This window comes from Caloenas nicobarica, chromosome 3 (genome assembly GCF_036013445.1).
Source record: "Caloenas nicobarica isolate bCalNic1 chromosome 3, bCalNic1.hap1, whole genome shotgun sequence".
NCBI classification, from domain to species: Eukaryota; Metazoa; Chordata; class Aves; order Columbiformes; family Columbidae; genus Caloenas; species Caloenas nicobarica.
This window is the reverse complement of record NC_088247.1, coordinates 97,746,301-97,768,778: the sequence shown is the minus strand read 5'-3', so window position 1 is coordinate 97,768,778 and position 22,478 is coordinate 97,746,301. Positions and strand designations below refer to the sequence as shown.

The following is a 22,478-nucleotide window of genomic DNA, read 5'->3' as shown; positions in this document are numbered from 1 at the left end:
TTGGTATCAAAATCTTCTTTGAAGCTGAGTTTTTACAGCCTTAAGATGTGTATATTGTAATAGCTTTGAAGCTGACAATGCTTTTGTTAATAAAGATACGTTCTTTGAAAGAAACATAACAGGTTAAGTGAAGCTGTGTTTAATGACATATGTTGTATGCATGTTCTTTCTCTCCTTTTCTGGATTGTGCTTTTATTGTTCCACCTGTGTGTCTCGTGTGTACTTGAGACAGGATATGAAGTTTTCCTTGGGAGTATGAATTTTGGAAGGAATGGGTGGGATAGGCAGAGCTATTCTTCTCTTTCCAGTAGTATGTGTCTGATTTTTTTACGAGTGTTTTTAAATACCTTCTAACCCTAAAGTGTGAAAAATTAATTGTATGCTGTTTTGCTTAGTCCATTGTTTGTTTTCCTTTTTTTTTTTTTTTTTTCCCCCCCACTGTAGGCAACCAATTCACAGAGACAAATGCCTTTAACCTTTTTGTAAGGGGGAAAAAAACCCAACCAACAAAACAAACAAAGCAAAACCTTCAGCATGTCTTCATCCATGTGTTTTTTTTGTTGTGTTTTTTTTTTTAATGCAGTCTAGGCATGCTAAGTAATACTTAACCTCTGGCATCACTTCTGGGGTTTCTTAATGCCAGCTATCAAAGAATCCCATCTATAAAGTAGTTTAACAACTGTGCACAGCTACTCTAGCTGAGACATGCTTTGATGAGCCGTTCGTGAATAACTGTAAAGCAGAGTTTCAACTTGCCAGACGCAAATGCTTGAGTGTGAGGCACAATATTTAACACATAGAAACCTGGTTGTCATGAGTTACAGTCGCTACTGAACACCTAATAATAACGCTCCTTCTGTTGGAAAGCAGGGTGGCTTTTGAGGAAGCAAAGGAGGCTGTCCATTAATAATGCTGTTTGTTACTGAAGGTTTCCAAGCAATTGGCAAAGGTGGTGCTGTTCAAAGTATTGCCAACCTGCAGCTTCTTGGAACAGGTTTTCTTAAAGTCTTGCCTCATGGGTGCAAGTGGTTACGAGTGATCAGAAGAAAAGTAAACTGAAGGGTGGGAAGTTCTTGAGTAAAAACTTCTTAACTTCTCCAGTTTCTAGAGGAAGTTGTGAATATTGTGTGTAGATTCAAAGCTAAATAGCAAATAAAGTGGATATACATATCAATTATACGTTCACATAAATCATAACTTTCAGGCGATTTATCTAACTGCTTTATGGGTTTGGGGTTTTTAATAATAGTGATCAGAACACTTAAAGATTTTCCTTGACCTCGCCATAAAGTATCAGTCTTTTCATGTTTTTTTATTTATGAGATTAATATGGTAGGTTTTAGATTTGGATGATGCTAGTGTTGGAATTGCATCTGGTTTCTTCACTGCCCATTTCCCAATGGCTGTTGAAATTTCTGGCAGGAGGCTTTCATTTTTTTTGCCTTTCCAATTCAGTGGAAAAATAAGAAGTTAAAACTCAATACATTTTTATATAATAATCCCAGGTATTCATTAGAATTTAAGGTGTTAAGATGCCAATGAAGTTTATGCCTATTCTTATGGCACACAGTGTAGTGAAACTTCCAAAGTTCCTTAACTATGAGGAAGAAGAGATGGTAAAAACATTCAGAACATTTGAAGTTTTAAAATGCAGTATGTAAAATGAAGTAGTTAATATTAATTGCTGGGCAGAATACAAGACTGCCATTCTTGCCAGGTATATTCAAAAGTATAAAATAAATCTACTGAATTGTTAGTTAGCCGAGTAGTCATTTGCCCAGCCTAATGGCATACTGCAATTAAAGTGCTTGAATATTTATTCATAGCATCGCTTACATGCACACAGTTACGTTACGGGCATGATTACAAAGCAGCCAAGTGTTCTAAGAACTCTCAGTAGCTACGTTTAGGTGTGTAATGGTTCAGTAAAAATGTGGAAGGAACTCTTATATTGCTTTTATTTTCTTCTTTAAGGTCTGCAAGGATTAGATCGTAAAAAGCTCATTTTGCAGCTCATTATATGACATATTTTCATGACTTCAAGAGATTCGTGTACATCTTGGACTTCTTGTTACAAGAGAAGGATAAATCTCTCTCTGTCTTAGGGCACATGTAATTGCAAGTAGACTTGTCTTCATCCTTTCCTGGAGAAACTTTTTGCTTACAAGACTAAGTCACAAATTAAGTATCTCTTGCAGCTAAACCACCTCTGTCTAAGTCTTATGGGTAAAAGATGTCATTACTAATCAGGGTTACCAGATTTTCTTGGTACAGAGTTTGCCATGATTTCCAATTACCATGTTAAACTGATTTCACGCTCTTTCCTTCTTTTATATTATCTCACTATGTTAAGCTGCGTTTGCAGAAATCTAACTATTGAAGGCTGTAGACACAGAACCGGTATCCTTGTAAAATGCACCCTGGCAATAGAAGGAAGCCGTGGAGAAATGTTTCCTGGTTTTCAGGCCCCTGAGTGACAAATATTTGTCTTCGAACTGTTTTTTTTCTTTTGTTAGAGTGGAGCAAAGCAGTGTTCCTGGTTCTGCTGCCATGCAGCCGAGGTTTTGATTTGAATATTTCCAACTGCAATGGAGGAATGTCAGAGCACAAGTATTTCTTAATGCAAAAGGTGCTCCTTTTGAAAATTTCAGTGTAGTGAAAAAATTGAAGACAAGTTGGGTTTAAAGGGACACTGTGAACTTAAAACTCTAGATATTTCAGGGGGTTTTTTTCTTCTCTAAAAAACTGTGGTGATGGCAATGGTTTTTCTGCATGCTTTTCTGGTTTGCTGATCTGTTTCTGATCCAGAAATGCTCTGCAAAGGACTTGCACAAACTGATTCTTTTCTCCTTGATAATCAGGTCAATCAATTGACCATAAAGCGTTATTAAGCACAAGAGACAGCCTGATTGCCTGAGGAGAAATGACCGAGGGAAAAGAAACTAGAGGATGTTCAGCTGAATCTCTGTGATTTAGTAACTTACTACCTGTCAGCTGAGCCACAGACATTGACCTATTAGCCTGGCCAGTTGATAGATAAAATGAATCGAGTAAATCAATTAAAGAATGAAATAAAACTTTTTTTTTACCTTGCATTTGGATGGGAATAACAGAGCTCACCTGTTTACTGCTTCTCAGCTGAAACTTGGTAGTGCATTTTAATCTGGTTGTGTGTTTTTAATCTTTATTGTGTTTAACAAGAGTAGGTAAAATACTCCAGGTAACAGCAGGAGCTTTTTTTCCTTTTTTTCTTTGCCTGGGGCCTACCTGAAAGTTTAAAAACCAGTCATTAGTCTTCACCTAGTTTGCTAAAACATACTCTTTTCTAGCAAATTAAGCTTCAGAGTTCTTCTCTTTAGTTGTTTTCAACTTCAAGCTGTTTCTTATGGCTTATATTTTTTAGTCATGAACTTTATTTTAATCCTTCAGAAAGTTAGATCTGTGAAAACTGAAGATTAAAAGTAGTTTCTTTTTAAAATGCTTTGCTGTAGAAATCATTAGCAATATAAATTGATATGTTCTAGGGAAATACCTGTAGCAAAGTAATCAGTTTTTTCTCTGAGTGATCTAGAAATAAAGTGGTTTTTATTTGGAAATAATTAACTACTTGTGAGAAACCTTATTGTGCCGATGCTCATTGTGTTTAGTACTTAGTTTTTATTACTTTTGGAAAGTTCAGTAAGACTACGGGTATGTGGGATGCTTAATAAAGACAATGAAGTAAGAATTTCAAAATCCGCATGTAGTTGGTTCATTTCCCTTTAAAGCAATTCTCATTTCATCTTAAGTTTCTTGCGGGTACTGCCACAGGGTAGATCGGTGAAATACTTGCTAAGGAAGGTGCCCGGTCAGCTATGGCTGCCACGTCCAGGCTTTTTCAAACTTCCATGGAGTTCGAGGGAACATCAGAGGGAATTTGCACGTAACCGAGGAGGAGAGATAAAGGGGATCTTCCAAGTTCGTGTTCAGAAAAATAAGCAAGGATCTGCGCTTGGGGGAAAAGGAAGGAGGCTGAGCATTACGGAATGAAGAGGCGTCCCCACCTTTGTGTCTCTAGTCTGTTTCTATCTACTTGTGACCCAATACCGCGTTTTATTTTTTTAACTTTGTGTTCAGGTCTCAATTCAGCGCAGATTTGGGAGCCATTAGAAAGTAATAGAAGTGGCAATTTTCGAAGGTGTGATGCTAATTGGATTTCTGCAAGGACATGGAAGTTCTGCATGGATTATTGCTTCTTGTCTTCAGTGTGTAGCCTATTGCTTTTGCATCAGTTAAACCACTGCTTAAAAGAGAGACAGTAGTAATTAATTGTCCTGTGATGAGAGTTGTTCACTGACTGGGGAGACCTGTTAATAACAGTAATAAAGATTCAGTAGTGGGAGTGAAATATTTTCTTTGATGACAGAAAGAAAATCATAGTCAGTAAGAAGCACGTAAGATACTAAACAAACACAGAAAAATAATCATATCCTACAGGCGTGGGCAATGCATCTTACTTTTTCTTTTGAATTTGCAGAGCTCCTCTGCCTGCCCATCCTCTCCCTTACATCCCTTTTATCAACGAGGGCCGGACTTCACTCGCTTGTCTCTTTGCCCCATATCAGCATTAGGTGTATTCTGGTCTTTGATTTACGGCAGACTTTTTCTAGTTTTCCATCCTGTGTTCTTCTGTGGGAGGCAGTCTTCTCTTTCTCTATTTGGTTACTTTGTGATGATGGAACTAGCAATTTTAACTCATTTTCCTTACCTCAGCAAATTTTTGGTGGTCAGTGCAAATCTTGAATGATTCAACAGCTGAAGCTTCCTCCTGACTTCATTCTTGCCACTGGAGTATCTGGTTTCTGGTCTACAAAATAGCGACTAATAGTTTCTGTCATCTGAGCAGCATTTTCCAAAGCCACTTTCTTGCCTATAGCTAACTTGTTTAGATTTGGATAGCTGAGTTTGTTTAATGTAGCATTTTAAACATCACAATCCAGCTACAGATTTTTGGTTTTCTCTTACTGGAGTAGTTTAATACTAGTAAGTGTAGAACTAAAACAAACTTGTGAAGCTTAAAAAAAAAAAAAAAGCTTTTTTGACAACATGATTTTTTTTAATCTAGTGAGGTGAGACAATTGAATTTGAAAGCTGAGTCAGAGGCTTATGTAATTTTGAGACCCTAAATATAGAATAGTGTAATGACACAAAAAGGTCAATTTTGGTGCATATGTTCTGGTTGAGTATTTTTTTGTTTTGTTCTTATTCTGCACATGCAATTTAAAACTAAGCTGGATACCCTCTGCTCGGGAAAATGGTCTTGCTAATATTCCTTTCTCATGCTATGTGCCAATTTAAATGGACATGTAGCTTGAAGGTTTCTTTATTATGATTGTCTGGGTGTGGGGTCTTTGGAGTTTTTGTTCTGATGACAGTAAAATTTCCATGTGGTCATTGTAAAATTTACCTTTTTTTTTTTTTTAATAGTAGTGGAATGGGGTGATGACGTTAAAGCGCTGTCAGAAGATGAGGCCATGGTGCTGGTGAACCATCAAGCAACGGGTGACGTCTGCACTCTGATGATGTGCCTTCAGGACAAAGGCACGGTAGGCTACAGCCCGGGAGTGGGGCGGCCTGGGTGGACCTGGGACGCGCTTGCATCTGTGCGCCGTGTACTGGCGACTGACTTTCCTGTGCTAATCCACCAAATAATCCCAAGGCCCTGAATAGGAAACATTTTGTTTAGATTTGGTTTAATGTGACAGCCAGTAGCTTGGAGCTAGTTTTAGACCATAAACATTGCCTTTGAAGAAGGTCAAATACGAGCTGTGAGCCAGTGTGCATCCAGTCTAGGTTGACACAGAGGGTAGCAGATCTCCTTGCACGTAATCATCTGCTGGACTTTTTCCTCTCACTTTACGCCCGTGCACCACTCTTGCCAGCTTTGCTCAAGCTAACACAGGTCTAACTTCTTGGTTATGACTTCATTCCAGCATGGAATTTTTCTCAAAGTCAGAAGTAAGTTGTCTATGGGCTTTTGGTAGGAGTTCCAAAACTGAAAGCCAGTTCCCTAAGAGGCCATGTCCAGCCTGAGCTGCCTAGCTAAGGTCAAAATTGCTTGAGCTCTTATTTCACAAACTCTTAAGTATTTCTTTTGGTGAGAAGTGCAACTGTTGTCAATTTTGTCACGTGTTGCTGTTTGGAAAATTCGCATCTAGGGAGTGTAGTGCTGGAAACTAGAACATGGGATCTAAACAGGAAATAAAATTTATGAGCAAATCAGGAGGAAGGGGCTGTGTATGGTTAGGCTACAAAGGGTGGGAGGCGTACCTGGCAAGCTGAAAAAATGCACCAGCTGTATCTCCCCTAGTGTTGTCTTCGTTCTTGTGACCTTCAGGTGAAGAAACAAGGAAAAGAACTGCTTTTTGGTGTGTCTGAGTGTAGGTTAATATAGATTGTGTATACACTATATCTCTACCAATGATTTAACATTTTTTTACAAATTTTCCTAGATCTTATGACAGCAGAGCTGATTAAAAAAAAAAGTAAAAAAACCTCAAGCCAAACACAAAAAAGAAACTATGAAAACGGCACTCAAGATTGGGCAGAGACTAATTTCTTTCTACTGTAGCCTAGAGAAGACTGTGTTTTAAAAGTACTTTTAATTGTTTTAATTTCTTTTGGAATTTAGGAAGTTAGGTATATGTGGTATTCTGTACTGTATCTCAATGAGAAGGGTGACAGAATAAAGACTCTCTAATTCCCTTCATCAAAATGATGCAAAGGACAATCTTGTGATAAAGATATGACTGTGAGGGTATAGTCCTGTGAATATGTATTGCATATAATCTTGACTGTTGATGTCCCAAGTGATTTAAATATCGTAGAGCTTCATTGACTCATGCATGTAAATGTATATATAAATCTAAGCCATATTATCCTTGTTGGCTCCATAGCTAAAAAGTTTCAGGAAAGACACAGTAAGTTTCAGTGAATGTAGATGTTAAAAATGAAGGAAAGCAATCTTCACCATGGAAACTGTTAGGTTTGTGGGTTTTCAGAAAAACAATCCTTAAAATCAGTATTTTTTGCCTTAAATAGTTGCAGTTATTGCTCTTGGAATATGCATGTCCAGAGCCTAGTACGGCTTTAATGTTTTTAGCTAAGAAATGAAGAGTCCAGGCTTCAGTACATGCTTAAAATATAGCATGAATAGTACAAGTGGCTAAAAATAATGAGAAAGATCAGGGTAGTGTATCCTTGATAGAACTTGCTGAATCAGGTGTTTTTAAATAGCATGCTACATATTTCTGAACGGAAGAGCATTGTCTTTGCTTTGAGTGACTGTGGAACCACTGGAGGAGGAGAAAAAAAAAGAGACAAACCTATCTGTCCAAAAGAAATCATTATACAATAGACAACTATGTAAATTAGGCAATTTTCTTGAAATACAGTTTAAACTTGAGATGGAGTCCTTCACAACTGTGATATTCATTTGTTAGTAACAAGATAGTAATTTCCAAGAATTGTTTTTATTTTTTTTTAGGATGGGTAAGCTTCACTAATTCCTAAACACTTCTTACCACTCAGACAATACTATTTGGCTGACAAAGTACTTTGTGAAGGTGTTTTATAAATTCTTACATGCAAATGATAGTGTAGGCTGTCTATTTTAAGCAAATTTAATCTCACTAAGCAGTAAGCTAAAATACATATGTTAAGATATTCCTTGTCTTTCAGATTTGCTTATGTGAATAAAGAGAACATGATCTCTTATGATGGAAATAAAACTTAGCTAAAAGTTATACTTTTAATGGAAGGACTGGACTGGTATTTTTTGACTAATACATGTTACTATAAGACAAGCCACACAGAACAGGGTTTCAGCTGAATCTGAAGTGACCTAATTACACTTTTTATATAGTTCAAGAAATTGTTCAACTTTGTGAAAATAAGTGTTAAAACAAACTTAGTTAATTAGTTGAGGTCTCAAACATTAAAGGTTCTGTGTTTAACAAAGAGAAATAGTTTAAAATGCTGCTATTACTGCTTTCTGACTGGATTAGGACTGATAAATGTGGCTATTTTTTCTGATCTAGAGCAGAAAGCAGTGCCAGGAAGGGTGCAGTGGAGAGAAAAAAGTAGAGCTTGCAGCCGCTGGAGTGCCAGTTTCAAGACGTGTGTTCCCAGGTTTCATTGTTAAGTTCGAGGTGTTTGAAAGATGAAAGTCAGCTATTCAGGTTGCTTTGTTATGAAATCTGTGTGGAGTGAAATGAAAGTGGGCCTGTGAATAGGATGCACCTAGATATTTTTTTTTTTTTATAAAACTGGTAAAAGCTTTTTCTACATTCTTGAACCTAGTGGAACAGGAAGGATGAAGCAAAAGAACCTGAAACAGCATCCAAAAATCCATGAACAACTATGAATCTGTGCTTGAACCACTTCTGAATGTCTGTGCTTAAACCTACTTGGAACCCGTGTGATGAGAGACTCATCTGATAAGCGTTGTTTTGTTCCTGAGGATACTAAATGGAAGAGCCACCACCAGCATCTTGCAGTGTCCTCTGTTCTGCCCTTGGCAGCAGAACAGAATGAATATACATTAATCCAGTTTGCCTTTTGATTGCAAACAAGATAATTGTGTTCTACTCTGAACTCCCCCTTTTTCATTTAATGTGTTAGAGTGTGTGTGTGTATATTCATGAATTAATATACATAACAATATTTGTATTTCTTCTGTGTACTTCTTACCACTGCCAGGCTCATAGGCAGATTTGTAATCACTGAGCTCTGGAGTCTACGTTTTTGTAGCCCCCTTGCAGCAAACTGCCTGTATGCTTTTGTATGGCACACTGATTGCATCACTCCTTCTCAATTGCATCAAAAAAAGACTGAGGAATTCCAGGGATCCTAGTTAGAAGCTCTGTGTCACCTAAAAGATGGTGAGGTGGACTTCAGACTCTGAACAGCAATGATCAGCTTTCAGGATAAAGCTACTCTCATCTAAGTGCCCATCTGGTACATGGCAAAAAAATGGCGTGGGAGGAGAGACGCCCCCACATTGCTGGGCAAGAGTTCCTCTTCCAGAATTGCCATAGAACATCTAGGGACCAGTGTCGACTCCTCAGAAGACACAAAATCTTTCTTTTCAGGGAAGCAGGTTATTAAGCTTCCTCATCTTCTCCAGTTGGTTTAGCTTGTACTTGATATAATAGAACAAGATTTGGGAAAATGCCGAAGTAGTAGATGGATGCTGACAGCCATATGGATACTGCTGCAGGCTGAATCATCATCCGTGCAGTTTTGGTGGTGTTTTTGTCAAAGGATATGGTTCCCTACACCACTTTGTTGCCTTTCAGCTGATATGAAGGCATTAACTTAGGATATAGTAGTGCCTTGCAGAGCTTTCTAATTTACTGAAATGAAAAGGATGTGAATCTCTGCGAAGAAGAGTTTTTACTTCAAGGCCCTCTCTTTTATTTCACACAGGCCCAGGGACAGTTGTATGAGAAACCATTTCACCAATATGAGTCTCAAGTGGGGAGTTATATCTAGGAACTAATTTTTCTTTTATCACTCACAAGTACATAGTGTGGCTTTGTTCCCCTGGGTGTGTAGCAACTCGTAAGAAATACGACTGGCAGACAGGCAAGGATACTAGAATGTCATAGAGAAGAAATGGATGCTTGTTTCTGAAGAAAAACTTTTAATATCTTTAAGAGCTGCCCTTTTCTCTCACACATGATTTCCTTTTCTGCTTCCGATGATGCTAAAGGGTCCAGAAACGGGTATTCTTGTATTGTCCAAGATCTTCAACTAGAAAGTTTGCTAATATTAAGAAACCACAAAAGTTGAGGTATTCTGGATGTGCTCTTAGGCAAGGATAGCAAGCTTCTAAATGTGACATTCAAATTTTGCTGGGAAATCAGCTATATGTCTAAGGCAATAAGGTGTCTTAAATGTTCTTTGGCAGGTGTGTTCTTGCAAGCGTGTTAAACTTCACTTTGCTGAGTATCCAGGCACAGTTGTTTAGGAATAAGTAAAAGAAACAGGGTATGTGACGGTTACCTTTCTCCAAATATTATACAACCTAGGATTCATTTATAGCTTCTGTGGTCAAAGGGGAGAATAGGTAATAAGAGCACTTCAAGAGATAATTAGATTTCTTTGGAAGAAAGACTTACTGATACATGCAATTCTAGATACAAATTGCTAATCATCAAGCTGCCTTTACAAAGCAGAATTCCTGCATGAAATATGAACCACTTCTTTTTACAAATTCCACGTAGGCATGTGAAGGTGTGAAAATGGTAAAAGCCACCATCTTTCACAGTATCAAACTCTTTTTGTTAGAAGTATTGTGGAAGGCATGGATGTGGATTCTAAGTATTGCAGTTGCTGCACAAGCCTCTAGTGTTGGAGAGTAGTGTGGAGTACACTTTAGCAGTAGATGTAATCACTTAATACATGAATAATACACTATTTTCTACAGGAAGTCTTCATTTCATAGATTGCTTTCTTTCTGTCCTTGCCTCAAATTATGTATCTTGGATAACTGAAAGATGCCAAGTGGAAGGTGCCTGTTTAAGATTCAAAAAATTATCTTCTGACTAGCAGAGAAATGTCACGGTTCTCCCTATGCTTTTCTGGTAGCAATAGATGGGAAGAGTACTGTGTTACATGGCACTTAAGTTTTGCTGAACTTGCGTCAGTCTTGGTGTGGCCTTATAACACAGGGAAGAATAAAGGTAAGTGGCCTCGTATATGATTGAGAGCATGTAGGAGACACTGGGTTTTCCAGTTTTGCAGAGCCAATTCCTACCCCTCTCAAAATCTCCATGTAGGAGCTATAGAGGGGAGAGATGCTGTGAGAGAAGTAGCTTTTCCCTTCTGTACTCTTCTGGAGTAATTCTCCTATTTTAAATCTCAAAGGACTGAATGGGCATAGTATCTGCCTTTGTTGTCCTACAAGAAGTGATGGTCAAAGTGAATCTAATCGCTCAACTTCTGGTTTTGCCTTCTCACCATGCTTCTTGGTCAGGACAAAGGAACATGGCTTAATTAAATTTTCAGGGATGCATGTGGCTGCTCTGCAATGAAATAAATCAGTAATGGCATGGGGGCTGTACAGTGAATGCTGCAGTTCAAGGATAGAGTGAACATGTGCACATCAGAAGCCGGAGAACAACATGATCTCACAGAATCACAGAATGGTTGGGGTTGGAAGGGACCTCTGGAGATCATCTAGTCCAACCCACCTGCTAAAGCAGGTTCACCAGAGCAGATCGCACAGGAAGGTGTCCAGGCAGGTTTGAATGTCTCCAGAGAAGGAGACTCCACAACCTCTCTGGGCAGCCTGTTCCAGGGCTCTGGCACCCTCAAAGTAAAGAAGTTTCTCCTCATATTCAGATGGAACCTCCTGTGCTTCAGTCTGTGCCCGTTGTCCCTCATCCTATCATTGGGCACCACTGAAAGGAGTCTGGTCCCATCCTCTTGACATCCACCCCATCTCATCCCCAAAACTGCCAAGTACAAAAAAAAATTAAGGAAGCACATTTTTGTGATAGACATAGAACTGGAGATTTCAAATACAGACCTCTGTTGTTTTGTGTACTTTAATAAACACTGAAAATGATTTTAGTTTGCAACTGGCTTAAACTTGTGGTGGCACGTCAACAAGCAGCGTTACACTACCTGTGTGAAAAGACAGAGGGGAAAGTACTCTAGCATATGGCTAATAGTATGGAACTGTGTACTATATTACACAAAGGCAATCTGTTTAATCCTGCTCTTGAGGGAGAAGTGTAGAACCTGTGCTGCTTTATACTTTGGGGCATAAAGGTCTTTATTCCATGTATTTGCTTGTTTTATTGCTCTTGAGAGAGTGACAAATTTGTGACCAATATTTACATAATTCTCTGCAATTGATATTTACTAAACTTTTTTTAATTTTGCAGGTTGTCCGTCAGATGATGTGGCTGATGGATCATATTTTTAAGTATACAAACTTTGGCATTGTGTCTCTAATCCATGGAGACTTCTTTATAAGACAGGTAAATGGAAACATGTAATCATGCTTTTGGTTTATCCTTATATTTGGAACATCGTGGTGTTACGGGACTCACTCACTACCTCCTGGATGGTTTGCAGGATGAAATAACTGTGCTGTAATGTGTGTATTTGGGCAGAACTTTGTTCTGAAACTGCTTTGTTTCCAAGCTTGTTCTACTGTTTGCCTAGACACAGATGTTTATGAGACCTGGTTATTATGGGAGCCTTTTATGAGAGAGGTGTGTAAGCAAAGTTCCCGGGCAGTCCCCTTTGTCTCTCCGCTTCTGACTGCCCGTTGTTGGCACCTCTCTCCTTTCCTTAGTGACCTTGAAGCTGAGCAGCGAGCAACGTTAGGTCACTGTTCTGACTGCCTGAGTTTCTGATAAGGAAGAGCAAGACCATCCCTCTTGATGGTGACATGGTACAGGACCTGCATGCTGATAGACCTGCATGAAGAGTAATTAATTGATTCTTGAAAGTTAGTTATTATTTGAGCATCAGGAAAGAGTGTGTGTTGAGGCCAGCATCTCAAATATGAAGGAGTGAAAACCTCAGATTATTTCTTACGATTTGGGGTTTTTGTTTTTGTTTGGTAGCTGTTGATCAAAACTGCACTCTGAAAGTAAAAACTTAGAAGTACGATGGTAAGCAGGAATCTGCTGTCAGTTACGTGAACCGCGACATCCAGCATACGTGTTTCTTTTCTCTCCTTATTTTTTTGTCTGGACTTAACATGTATGGGCAGCCAGAGAGAATTAATGAATTTTCACTTTACAGAGAAAGAGAAGCTAATAAAGATAAATTAATACTTAACCACAGCTATACACACCTAAAGTGAGATTTCTTACTAAGACCAGAGGCATGACTAGGAAGCCTCAGGCAAAATTAGGTAATAAAATAAAGGTCTCTAGAGATACACAATTGTATACCGTGAGAGTTTGGAAAGGAATAGTTTGACACTTTGTAAAACGTAAAACTACTTCAGTAGTAAAAATTCACAAGATACACATTTTGAGGTACAAGTGACTGTCAGCTTGTTAATTGTAATTTCTGAATGTGGTGTTGCAATTCCAGTTACAAAATCAAACCATTACTGAGCTGCAAAAAGGAGGGCTTTTCCTCATTTTTGTCATCATGAGTATAAATATAAACCAATTGAAAAGAAAATGTTTCTTGGAAGTTAGTTAGCCTTTGGCTGTAGCAAAAACACTTAAGGTGAGTGAGTAATGATCCTTTGCCTAACTGTAGAAAGGCCCCAGTAATATTTGGATGAGCAAATACTTCATTTTTTTTCCCCTGTAAAATAATGTAATTTGATCGCGTTATAATACATCGTGTTTGTTAAAAATGTACATTAGCCTCATGTTCATGTGCAGCACCAATGGCAGTTTTAGGAATGCTTCTGAGGTCTAGTAGAAGTTGACTAGTGTTTTCTGGTCTCCTGTTGAAGAGTTTACTGGCAACCAAGACTGTCAGTAACTTGCCATATCGGCGATGCAAAGTGCACAGCATCCTGAAGAGCTTGTCAGCAGCCTGCTGCTACCCGTTCAGTTTCCTTCAAAGGGAAGAAGGCTGAGCCCGTTCTCTGTGATGGTGGTCAACTGGCCATGGTATTCAAGAATTGATTGTATTAAGGAGCTGCTTCTGTATGACTTACTTTCTCTTCATTCTGGAGAAATGTTAATTGTGTTTTACCTTCCAGGACTCTTCAGTATTCCGCTAGTCACAGTTGCTTTTAAACACTCCTCTTTCCCATTAGTCCAGTAGAGTTTTCTGTATGGCAGCAGCATCTTAAACCTCACGGTATTTACTAAACTGCAGTTTATCCACCAGTCATACTTCTTAGGTTCGTTTAGGCTTTGGAGAGTTCTAATATCTAACATGCGAAAAGCTTATTGTTCACTGCTCTTTCCTTAACTATTGTGCTATCCTGGAGTCCTGTGGTTGGGTGAGAAGGGACTGGTTTAACTGAGGAACTTTTATATTGCTCTTTAATTTCATTAATATGAGCAGGCAGAGCTTTTTTTCTTCCCTTTCGTGAGGTAAGTTGGAAGTAATTGCAATAATGAGATTTCAAAATCTAGGAGAAACACTTTCACAAAATTCATCTTTAATAAAGTATTGTTTCTTTTTGTCTTCCACTCAATCCCACTCTTTCCCCCTTTCCCTGCTCAAAAAGAACAACCAACCACCAAACAGTGGAAGGTTTGTGGCAGTTTTGTCGATGTTTCTGAGGATTAAAATAATTTCTGCAGAAGAGAGCTTAAATTTTGGACTCCCATGTCTTTTGAGTGATTAAGCAAAGTTGCTCTGGAGCACTCAGAAATGCTAATTGATGTAAATTTCATTCCTGTGAAAATTTGAGTAGCTTGCTGTTGCTGTGCGCAGGGATGGGAAGAGAAGAGATTGTTGTTGGAGATACCAAAGATATCTCTGCAGTAATTAAGGACAAATTTTACTCTCTTACGTGAAGAAGTTGTGCTAATACGTCAAAGAGGAGAAATGAACAAGTCATTTGAGCAGCACAGGTTTGGGTGAAATCTGCGGTTCTGCTGTGGTAGCCCAGCCTAGGCCTGGTCTCGAGGTCCGTCTGGGTCTGCTGGTACCTCTGCAGTTCTGACGCGCGATGGGGCTGGGGGGGAGAGGTGCGTAGAAGATGGTGTAAGCAAAGATACTTCTTGGCTTGCAGAAATTACTGATGATACATAGACCTCAGAAATCATAGCTTGACCCCTAGACTGTGTTTGCAGAATTCAGTTTAGGAAATTTAACTTGAGACCCAGTAACAACTAGGGAATTCTGTAAATACATCCTCCTGTTATGCAAAGTTCCCGCTTACAGTCTGGACGTCGCTCTTGCAGAGAAGTCATCAAATCAGGAGCTTCATCCTCAATGTCAAGGTTCTTTTTCAGCCTTTCTGTAAAGTGGCATTAACTCAGCCACCAGTAGTTACTCTGAGAACATTGGGGTTTTGTTGTCTTAGAGGCTTATTTGTATCTCTGAAAATAGAGAGATCTTAGAAATGTAATAATCGTCTCTTTAATGCTATCTCTTTTAAGCATTCATTCTATTTACGTAATGTTTTATCCTTATAGGGAAGAGCACACCGTGACCAGCAGCTCGTGTTACTCAAGGAGCATCTAGAAAAATATTACAGGAGCCGCAATCGGAAATGGATTGTTTTATTTCCAGAGGGTGGCTTTCTTAGGAAAAGGAGAGAAACAAGCCAGGCATTTGCCAAGAAAAACAATTTGCCATTTCTTAAACATGTCACCCTGCCAAGACTTGGGGCGACGCAAGTAATTCTGAAAACACTTGTAGCGCCACAAGAAAATGGAACTCCAGCAGGTAGAGACGCTGTGCTAAAAGGTAAAGACCGCTTCACTCTTGTGGATAAAGAGCAAGTTGAATGTCCAAGATTTGAGTTAAGCAAAACATCTTGGGTTGAATTGATCTCTTTAAATGTCAAATACATCCATAATCATCATATTTATATAAATGTTTTGATACTTGCTTTTAGTTCCATTAAGTTTATTTTTCATGTTGAGATACACACACAAAAAAGAAAACCTAGTTTTAATTTGATTTAGTCTACAGTGTGGCTGCATGAATGTTTGTCGTGGTACACATGATAGTTAGAGTAGGCACTGGAATGGGCACCCAGAGTGGGCAAGAAGGTGGGCTGCTCCTTTCAGTGTGATTGATGGTTTACACTCGTTTATGAACATACGAAACCATAGTAAAAGTATTTCTGGAATATGGAAAGTATGTTCAAGTTTAAAAGTTTCTTTGCATCCAATACTGTATACTTCATTCTTCCACTTGAACTATTTTCTGTTAAGTTCAAGTTCTGTTCTTTACAGGTTTTTATGATGACTGTTCGCTTCATGCTGGAGTTAACTGTCACTGACTAGATTTGAAGGATTTTTTTTTGGTTGTCTGATGTTAGGAGAGAGTTCTGAGGGAATAACAATATTCCTCCAGCATTATTGTTCTGGGACACCTGGAATGTAGGGGAGTGTATAGCTGGGATATAAATAATGCCTGTAGTTACAGGACATGGTATTTTTAGTCTCTCAGTTTTTAAAATTAACTTCTTGGCATGTTCAGAGAGTGAGGTTAGATCTCACTTTACCTAGTTGTGGATTTCTGTTACTTATTACAGAAAAAATGGATTGGGGGTTTATGGTGGTTTTTCGCTAATGGGTGGTGCTGGTATTTCCATAGCAGAATTATTATAATCGTTCAGCAGTTTGAACCAAAGATCCATCCTAATGAACCCACATATGCAGATGACTTTGGGTTTTTTTTTTCTGTGCTGAGGTTCACATTTCAGGGTTAGCAGGAAGCCTCATACAGAAATTGCTTCCAGATTTTTAGTCTTGAAGTTAATCTTGTCAACGTGGGAAATGAATGGAGATGATGTTCTTGCAGGAGTGAAGGGAAGATTTTAAATGAACTGAAAATCAAGCTGTGGAATACATCAGAATATTTCCTTTCAGGCTACATTCAGAAAAGAAAGGTGGAAGAAAGCCCTTGTTGTCTTAGAAGATTTTAGGTTTAAAATAGAAACAGAATACCCTAGTCCTTGTTAAAAGTTATTTTTTTAAGGAGAAAAGTTTGACCTGTTCCTGTTGTATTTATTGCTGTCTCAAAGGCAAAAAAGTATGAAAACTAAGAAGTTCCCAAACATGAATTACAGGCTGCTTAGATCTGGAAGGGGAACCAAAAGCACTCATCAAGTACCAATTTTATATTTTCATACTCTTGGATTGCTATCAACTTAGCTGAAGATCAAACCTGACTACTTCTTCTTTTTCTTTTTTTCTATGAGCAGCATTATTGAGACTCTGGAGAAACGAGCATTTGATAGTAGTTGACCTAATGGGGTACTAAAATAAAGGAATTGTTTCAGAAATACAGTGGAACCACATCTGTCCATCCTTTTCAAAAGACTGAAGGAAAGATAAGTGGGCAACAATTGGGAAGAAGTGTGCGGTTTTAGCTATCATTCTTTCAGAGTAATGGACATGAAAACATAAGAGGGATGAAAAAGAAAAGTGAAAGTAGATTTTATATGCTAGGAAAGAGTAATATTCGATACATATGAAGCTGAGATGTTTTAAGTCCTCTCTTAAGCTCACAAAGATGTTTCTAGCATGGTAAAATTTCCCTCTCAGAGATGTACGAAAGGTTAATTGTTGATTTATATCTTGTATAAAAGACTCTTCCTCTGATCTTCTGCCTTCCAAATGCATTTACTGTACTCTTGCCACTTCAGAAAGTTTTTGAAGAATGTTCAGTTCAATGCGATATAATTGTATAGATCGATACGGTTATGTTAGAAGCCTAACAAGTCAGTGATCATCTTTACATTTTACCTCTTTTATCCTTCCCTTTTTTAACCACACAAAGAAACCTGTCTCAGTGGAATCAAACTTACCTGTATCCTCTTTGGGTTACCATTGTCGAGGTGCTGGAACTAGATGTTGTATATACAGTAAAGCTTTTGCTTGTGTCTTTGACAGAGATTGCATGTAAACTTTTTGTACATTATTACCGTACTTCCTTTGCTTGGGAAGAGGCTTTGTGTGTCAGCAGCATTGCACTTGAACTTCATGGTTCACCGATAACATTTTTCCTCTGCGCCACTTCTTGTGCTCTGTACTGTCTTATTTAACGGTGTTCCTGGTCTCCTGGGTTACCAAGTTAGTCAGCTTACTATAACAAGCTTTCTTCTCCATTATTTATCATTCTCTCAGTCTTTTTGTTACTGCCAAGCTTTGCTGGTAATGATGGGAGTTCATCTCCCTTGCGCACACAGTTTCACTTAAATTGGATTATAGATTAGGAGTAACTCCTCCTCATCAAAAATTATGTCCCCTTGGAGTTTTCTGGGCAGTTATGTTGTGATGAGTCATGATACACAGTCACAGTGTCCTTGAGCGCTGTCATTTTTTTAGTACTTAATTCATTTAAAGTGATTCTTGTAGCTTTTATACCATTCTGCTTTCTCAACTGAAAGGATGTATAATACCAGATGAAAGAAGAAAAGGTGACAAACCGAGCTGCAAACGGTTGTTTCATCCTGTCACACCCCAGCCCGCTGGCTTGCTTTTGTACATCAAATGTCACTGAAGTGGTGGCCTTCAAATAGTAGTTCAGGAGTTGTGCAACAGCAAAATGCTGCATCGTCTGTGCTGCTTCTCTGAGGTCTCTGATTTCTGTCATCCTTTCAGTAGAGGTGGGTTTATCTTGTGGAGTGCGAGGTTCAGTAGCCTCCCCAAAATTTTATTAGCCTTAATTATAACGTTAGTATTCATAATATCCAGTCCCATTTTCAGTTTATTTTTGTATTAGTTACAAATTTCCCACAGTTTATTACCTGATTCTTCCTCTGTAAAGTGACAGGAAGAACAAATGTTCCTGAGCTAGGTGGCCAATACTATTTGATTATTTTTGTACTTAAACTGATCAGTTCTTTATTGGTTGCTTGTCCAAGGCAAGCAGCCTCGGTTTTCTTCATTTTCCAACTGTTTTTCTTTCATATTTGAAGTCCCAAGTACTAGCCTTTGTCAGGGTGAAATTTAACTTACTGCTGGTAAATACTAAATTAAATTACTAAATCAGTTATTGCTGCCTTTTGAAACGCTTGTTTAATTTTACCAACATTGCACAATTTTATTCCTAAATAAATACGAGGATGGAAAAAAATATAGGTAAAGTATTCCTGTGACTTGATGGCTTGAGTGCTTTTGAAGTTGGAAAGTACAGCCAATGTAGTTAAGTGGTGTCTGTCCCTGAAAAAGATGGTTTAAGCTAATTCTGGTGTCTAATGAGAGCATCCCTCAGGGCAGATGTGCTGCTGCCAGCACCTGTGTTCTAGGAGGAGGTTTTAGTGTAGAATAGAAATCTGGGCAGCATAAAAATTCTTGATGCGTAGCCATCATCACCTTAACCCTGTCGGGACCAATGTGGGGTGGCGGGGATGGTTATTTTATGGTTTTGTTTGGTTAATTTTTTGATGGAACACTTAGTTTCTGACATAGTTGCAATTACAATGTTTCTTCACTTAATAAGAACTGATGAGCTTGTGAGTTTCAGAACTAGCAAAATGTTCTAAGTGCTAAACAGCTGGCAGTTCAAACGCGTTTGGGGCAATTGTTCACTGAAGATATGCATTCCAGAGCTTATTTTTGATCAGCCTTCTTCTAGTATGTTTTTTTAATTCTGCTTTTTTCTACCATGCAGCAATTTTCTATCTGATAAGAGGTTGCTATGAGCTTGGTTAGAGCCACATTGAAATCTTATCTTACTGTTTTCAAATACAGCACAGTACATTTAGGTCTGATGCTTTTTCTCAGAGAAATTCAATTTTCCCTTCTGCAGAGCTGGATGCTGGACTTCATAATAGATTTTTTTTTTTTTTTTTTTTTAAATCAAACTTTTTGATTCACTGTTATATGAGGAACGTGACTCGAATAACACACGGGAAGGCTTTTTTTAATCCTGGAAAAGGAGCTTCTTGTTAGTGGCTCTATTCCAGGTGATTTGTTACAGAGAGATTTTGGTATAACGAGTTAGACATTCAGTCTGCGAGCTGATCTTTGGGAAAAGAGTTAATTTTAAGGCCAGTGGTCCAGCCGATCACACAAGGACAAGTAGAGGACGAGAATGCGTTGCTGTGCAGGGGAAGGCAACAGCCTTGTTTGGCTGCGCTTAGAGTAATGTAAGTGTTCAGGAAACCACACCTGAATACTGGTGAATGCCGGTAAATACTTTTTTTTTCAAGCGGAAGGTGCTGTCCTCAGGTTCACGCCTTGCTGTGTGTTCTTTTCCACTCCAGATGCGATCCAGCAGCATCGCAGCACCCAGAGCTGGGCTGGAGGTGAGCTTTCCTGCTCAAACCTGGCTTGAGAAATTGCTCTTTTTCTCAGTGGTGGACGCTGACTGTCTGCTGGTGCGTTTGAAGAGTCCTGCATGTGGTCAAATCCAGATTTTAGCATTAGTTGAGAGTAACCCCAGGGAGGACATAGAGGGGACAAAGAGAAGCTCTGGATTGCAGTAAATTTGTGATTGTAGACAGTCAAGTATCTGTGGTGAGAGGATCGTAGAGGATGACGGAGCACTGAATGTCTTGAAGATGCTGATGGTAAGTTGCTTCATAACTAAACATAAAGCAACTTACTGAATCCACAGCTAGAATAAAAATAAGGAAGAAAATAATTATGAAAATTTGCCTCTGCTGGTGATTTAAAAAAAAAAAAAAAGTTAGGAGGCCATTTAAATTTTTTTTTGTTGGTTTTGGTTTTTTTTTTTTTTCATTTTTGGCTGAGCCAGAAAGCTGCGGTTACATGTGATTGTTCAGTCTTGTCTTTAGCACTCATCAGGCAAGCATGTACCATTTGTAGTGAGGCACATTATTACTATGTGGTTTGAATACAACTGTGTAGTACTGATGCCTGCAGGCCTGTTTTGAACATTTATGTACTACTTAAATAGAATCAGACTCCCGACATTTTGAGGCAACTGGAGAAGTGGTGAGCAGACTGATACCACAGAAGGAAAACTCGTCCTCAGACACATCAGCTCAAGTCCAGCCTCTGCAGCGGCTGCTTCTGCTGAAGTCTCTGTCAGTCACGCCGCTCAGCCCTTCAGCGGGTCCCTGAAATAAAGAACGAGGGTGTCTTCTAATGGGAGGTAGAAAGTTCAAAAGGGTTTGGCCGTCAGAAACATCTGCGGCTGTGTTGGCCAAGCCCAACTTGTCAAGAGGAGTTCTTGAACACCTATACTTGGCTCCCTCTTTTTCATCTACAAATGCCAGACCTGAGATTCTCACCATATTGTGACTAGCGCAGCAGTCTTTCTGTTCAGAGTTCCTGTTCGTGTGCTCCGTTTAAAAAATCATAGGGTTTTTGTTCAAAGGTCTGCTTAGGCCTGAAAAGCAGCATCCTTGGACTTGCTGAGGCCCTACCCCTTTGTGTTGTGTGCAGATATCTGTTTCTTTTCCTCAGGATCTGTTAGAGCTTTATGGCTTTAAAATAAAGACGCTTATGGGCAGGGCACAGCACGGTATAACCCTCCAAAAAAGGCAGCAAGGTTCATTTCAAAATTAATTTTCTAAAATCCTTGTTGACTTAGGCTTTTTGGCAGTGTGAGATCTTGGGTTATTGCATAAGGCTTATTTTAAACCAAGGCATGCAGAAATACATCTGTGACTGTGATTTGGGAGCAGGTCTTGGTAACTGCACGTTGAGCTGTGCTAAGGCCCTCTTGCTCTAAAGGAGGGTCTGTGGAGGCTGGAGTTATCTTCAGAATTTATTTTATTTTATTTTAAACCTGGAGTTCCTAGTGGGCTGTCAGAGGCAGGTTTTTCTCCCCACTCCTGCCCTGGAAGGCGTTTGAGGTGAGGTTGGCGCTGGTCTGAGGAATCCGTGCAGCAGCTTTGCTCCACAGAAGCAGAATGTAGGAAATCAGTATGGAAGAGGACTGCAGGAATCTTCTCGTAATGAAGTTTGAACCATTATCCACTGAAAGAACAGCTTGAAATGCTAGCTAAATGTTTAATAAATGATTTTAAACCATTTTCCTGTAAATAAGAAGATAATGTGCCTGTATTCATCTGGCACTTTTTAAGTGTAATTAATGATCTCTGTTGCTTACTGTCTTAGATGATTTACTTGTCTTTATCCATTCTTACTTCTGGGAAAATAATAAATTGAATGGCTTTGTTCCGAAATCCATTTCTAAATGAATACTTCTGTGGATTTACTATTAAATTTATATTGGCTTTTTTCTAATACATTGCTACTTCTAAAATTAAAGACTCTAGTTAGTGCTCTTCTTGAGAGACTTGACAAGCACTCTGTCATGATGCTGGCAAACCTGGTGCCTCTGATGGGACCTCGCGTTCCCATTTCACATGTCTGTCAGAGTTTTAAAATACTGTATTTCCAGAAGGTGACACTGTACATGTTTCAGCTTGACCTGTGTGGCTTGTACTTGGTCAAATTTTGGAATAGCACATTGCATGCTACTAATAATTCATAACCTAAATATTAGGAAATACTGTCTAGTCATATTCATTGCTGTATATGCATTTGTAATGAAGCAGTACAACTCCATTGTTGAGTAGACACCATGAAAACACAAGCCACTTGTTAAAATAATTGATAGATATATGTGATAGGGTTGCTGTAATTGTCTTCTCTCAAATTAAGTGCAAATTAAATTAAATTAAATGCAAGGTAGAAACTCACAAGTCAGTCCTTGCACGTTTGTTCTCCTTGGTGTTAATAACTGGTTTTTAGGGCGTGTCTCGGGCTGTATGTTGCAGGTTTCTTCACGTGTGTCGTAGCTCTTCTCTAAAATTGGAGTGGTGATTCTGGGCAAGACCAAACATCTCTCTAGTTCAACATCTTGTCTGTGACGCTGAGTCGATATCAGAG

General features: G+C 38.8%; 1 protein-coding gene across 2 annotated transcripts in view; it reads left to right on the top strand.

The window, feature by feature from the left end:
* Window positions 1-22,478, top strand: part of LPGAT1 (lysophosphatidylglycerol acyltransferase 1) — a 69,439-nt gene that overhangs the window by 24,565 nt on the left and 22,396 nt on the right. For both annotated transcript variants that reach the window (XM_065632097.1, XM_065632098.1), the window contains 3 exons: window positions 5,467-5,585; window positions 11,937-12,032; window positions 15,126-15,399. In XM_065632097.1, coding sequence (XP_065488169.1) covers window positions 5,467-5,585; window positions 11,937-12,032; window positions 15,126-15,399 — 489 coding nt within the window. The remainder of the gene's footprint in view (window positions 1-5,466; window positions 5,586-11,936; window positions 12,033-15,125; window positions 15,400-22,478) is intronic.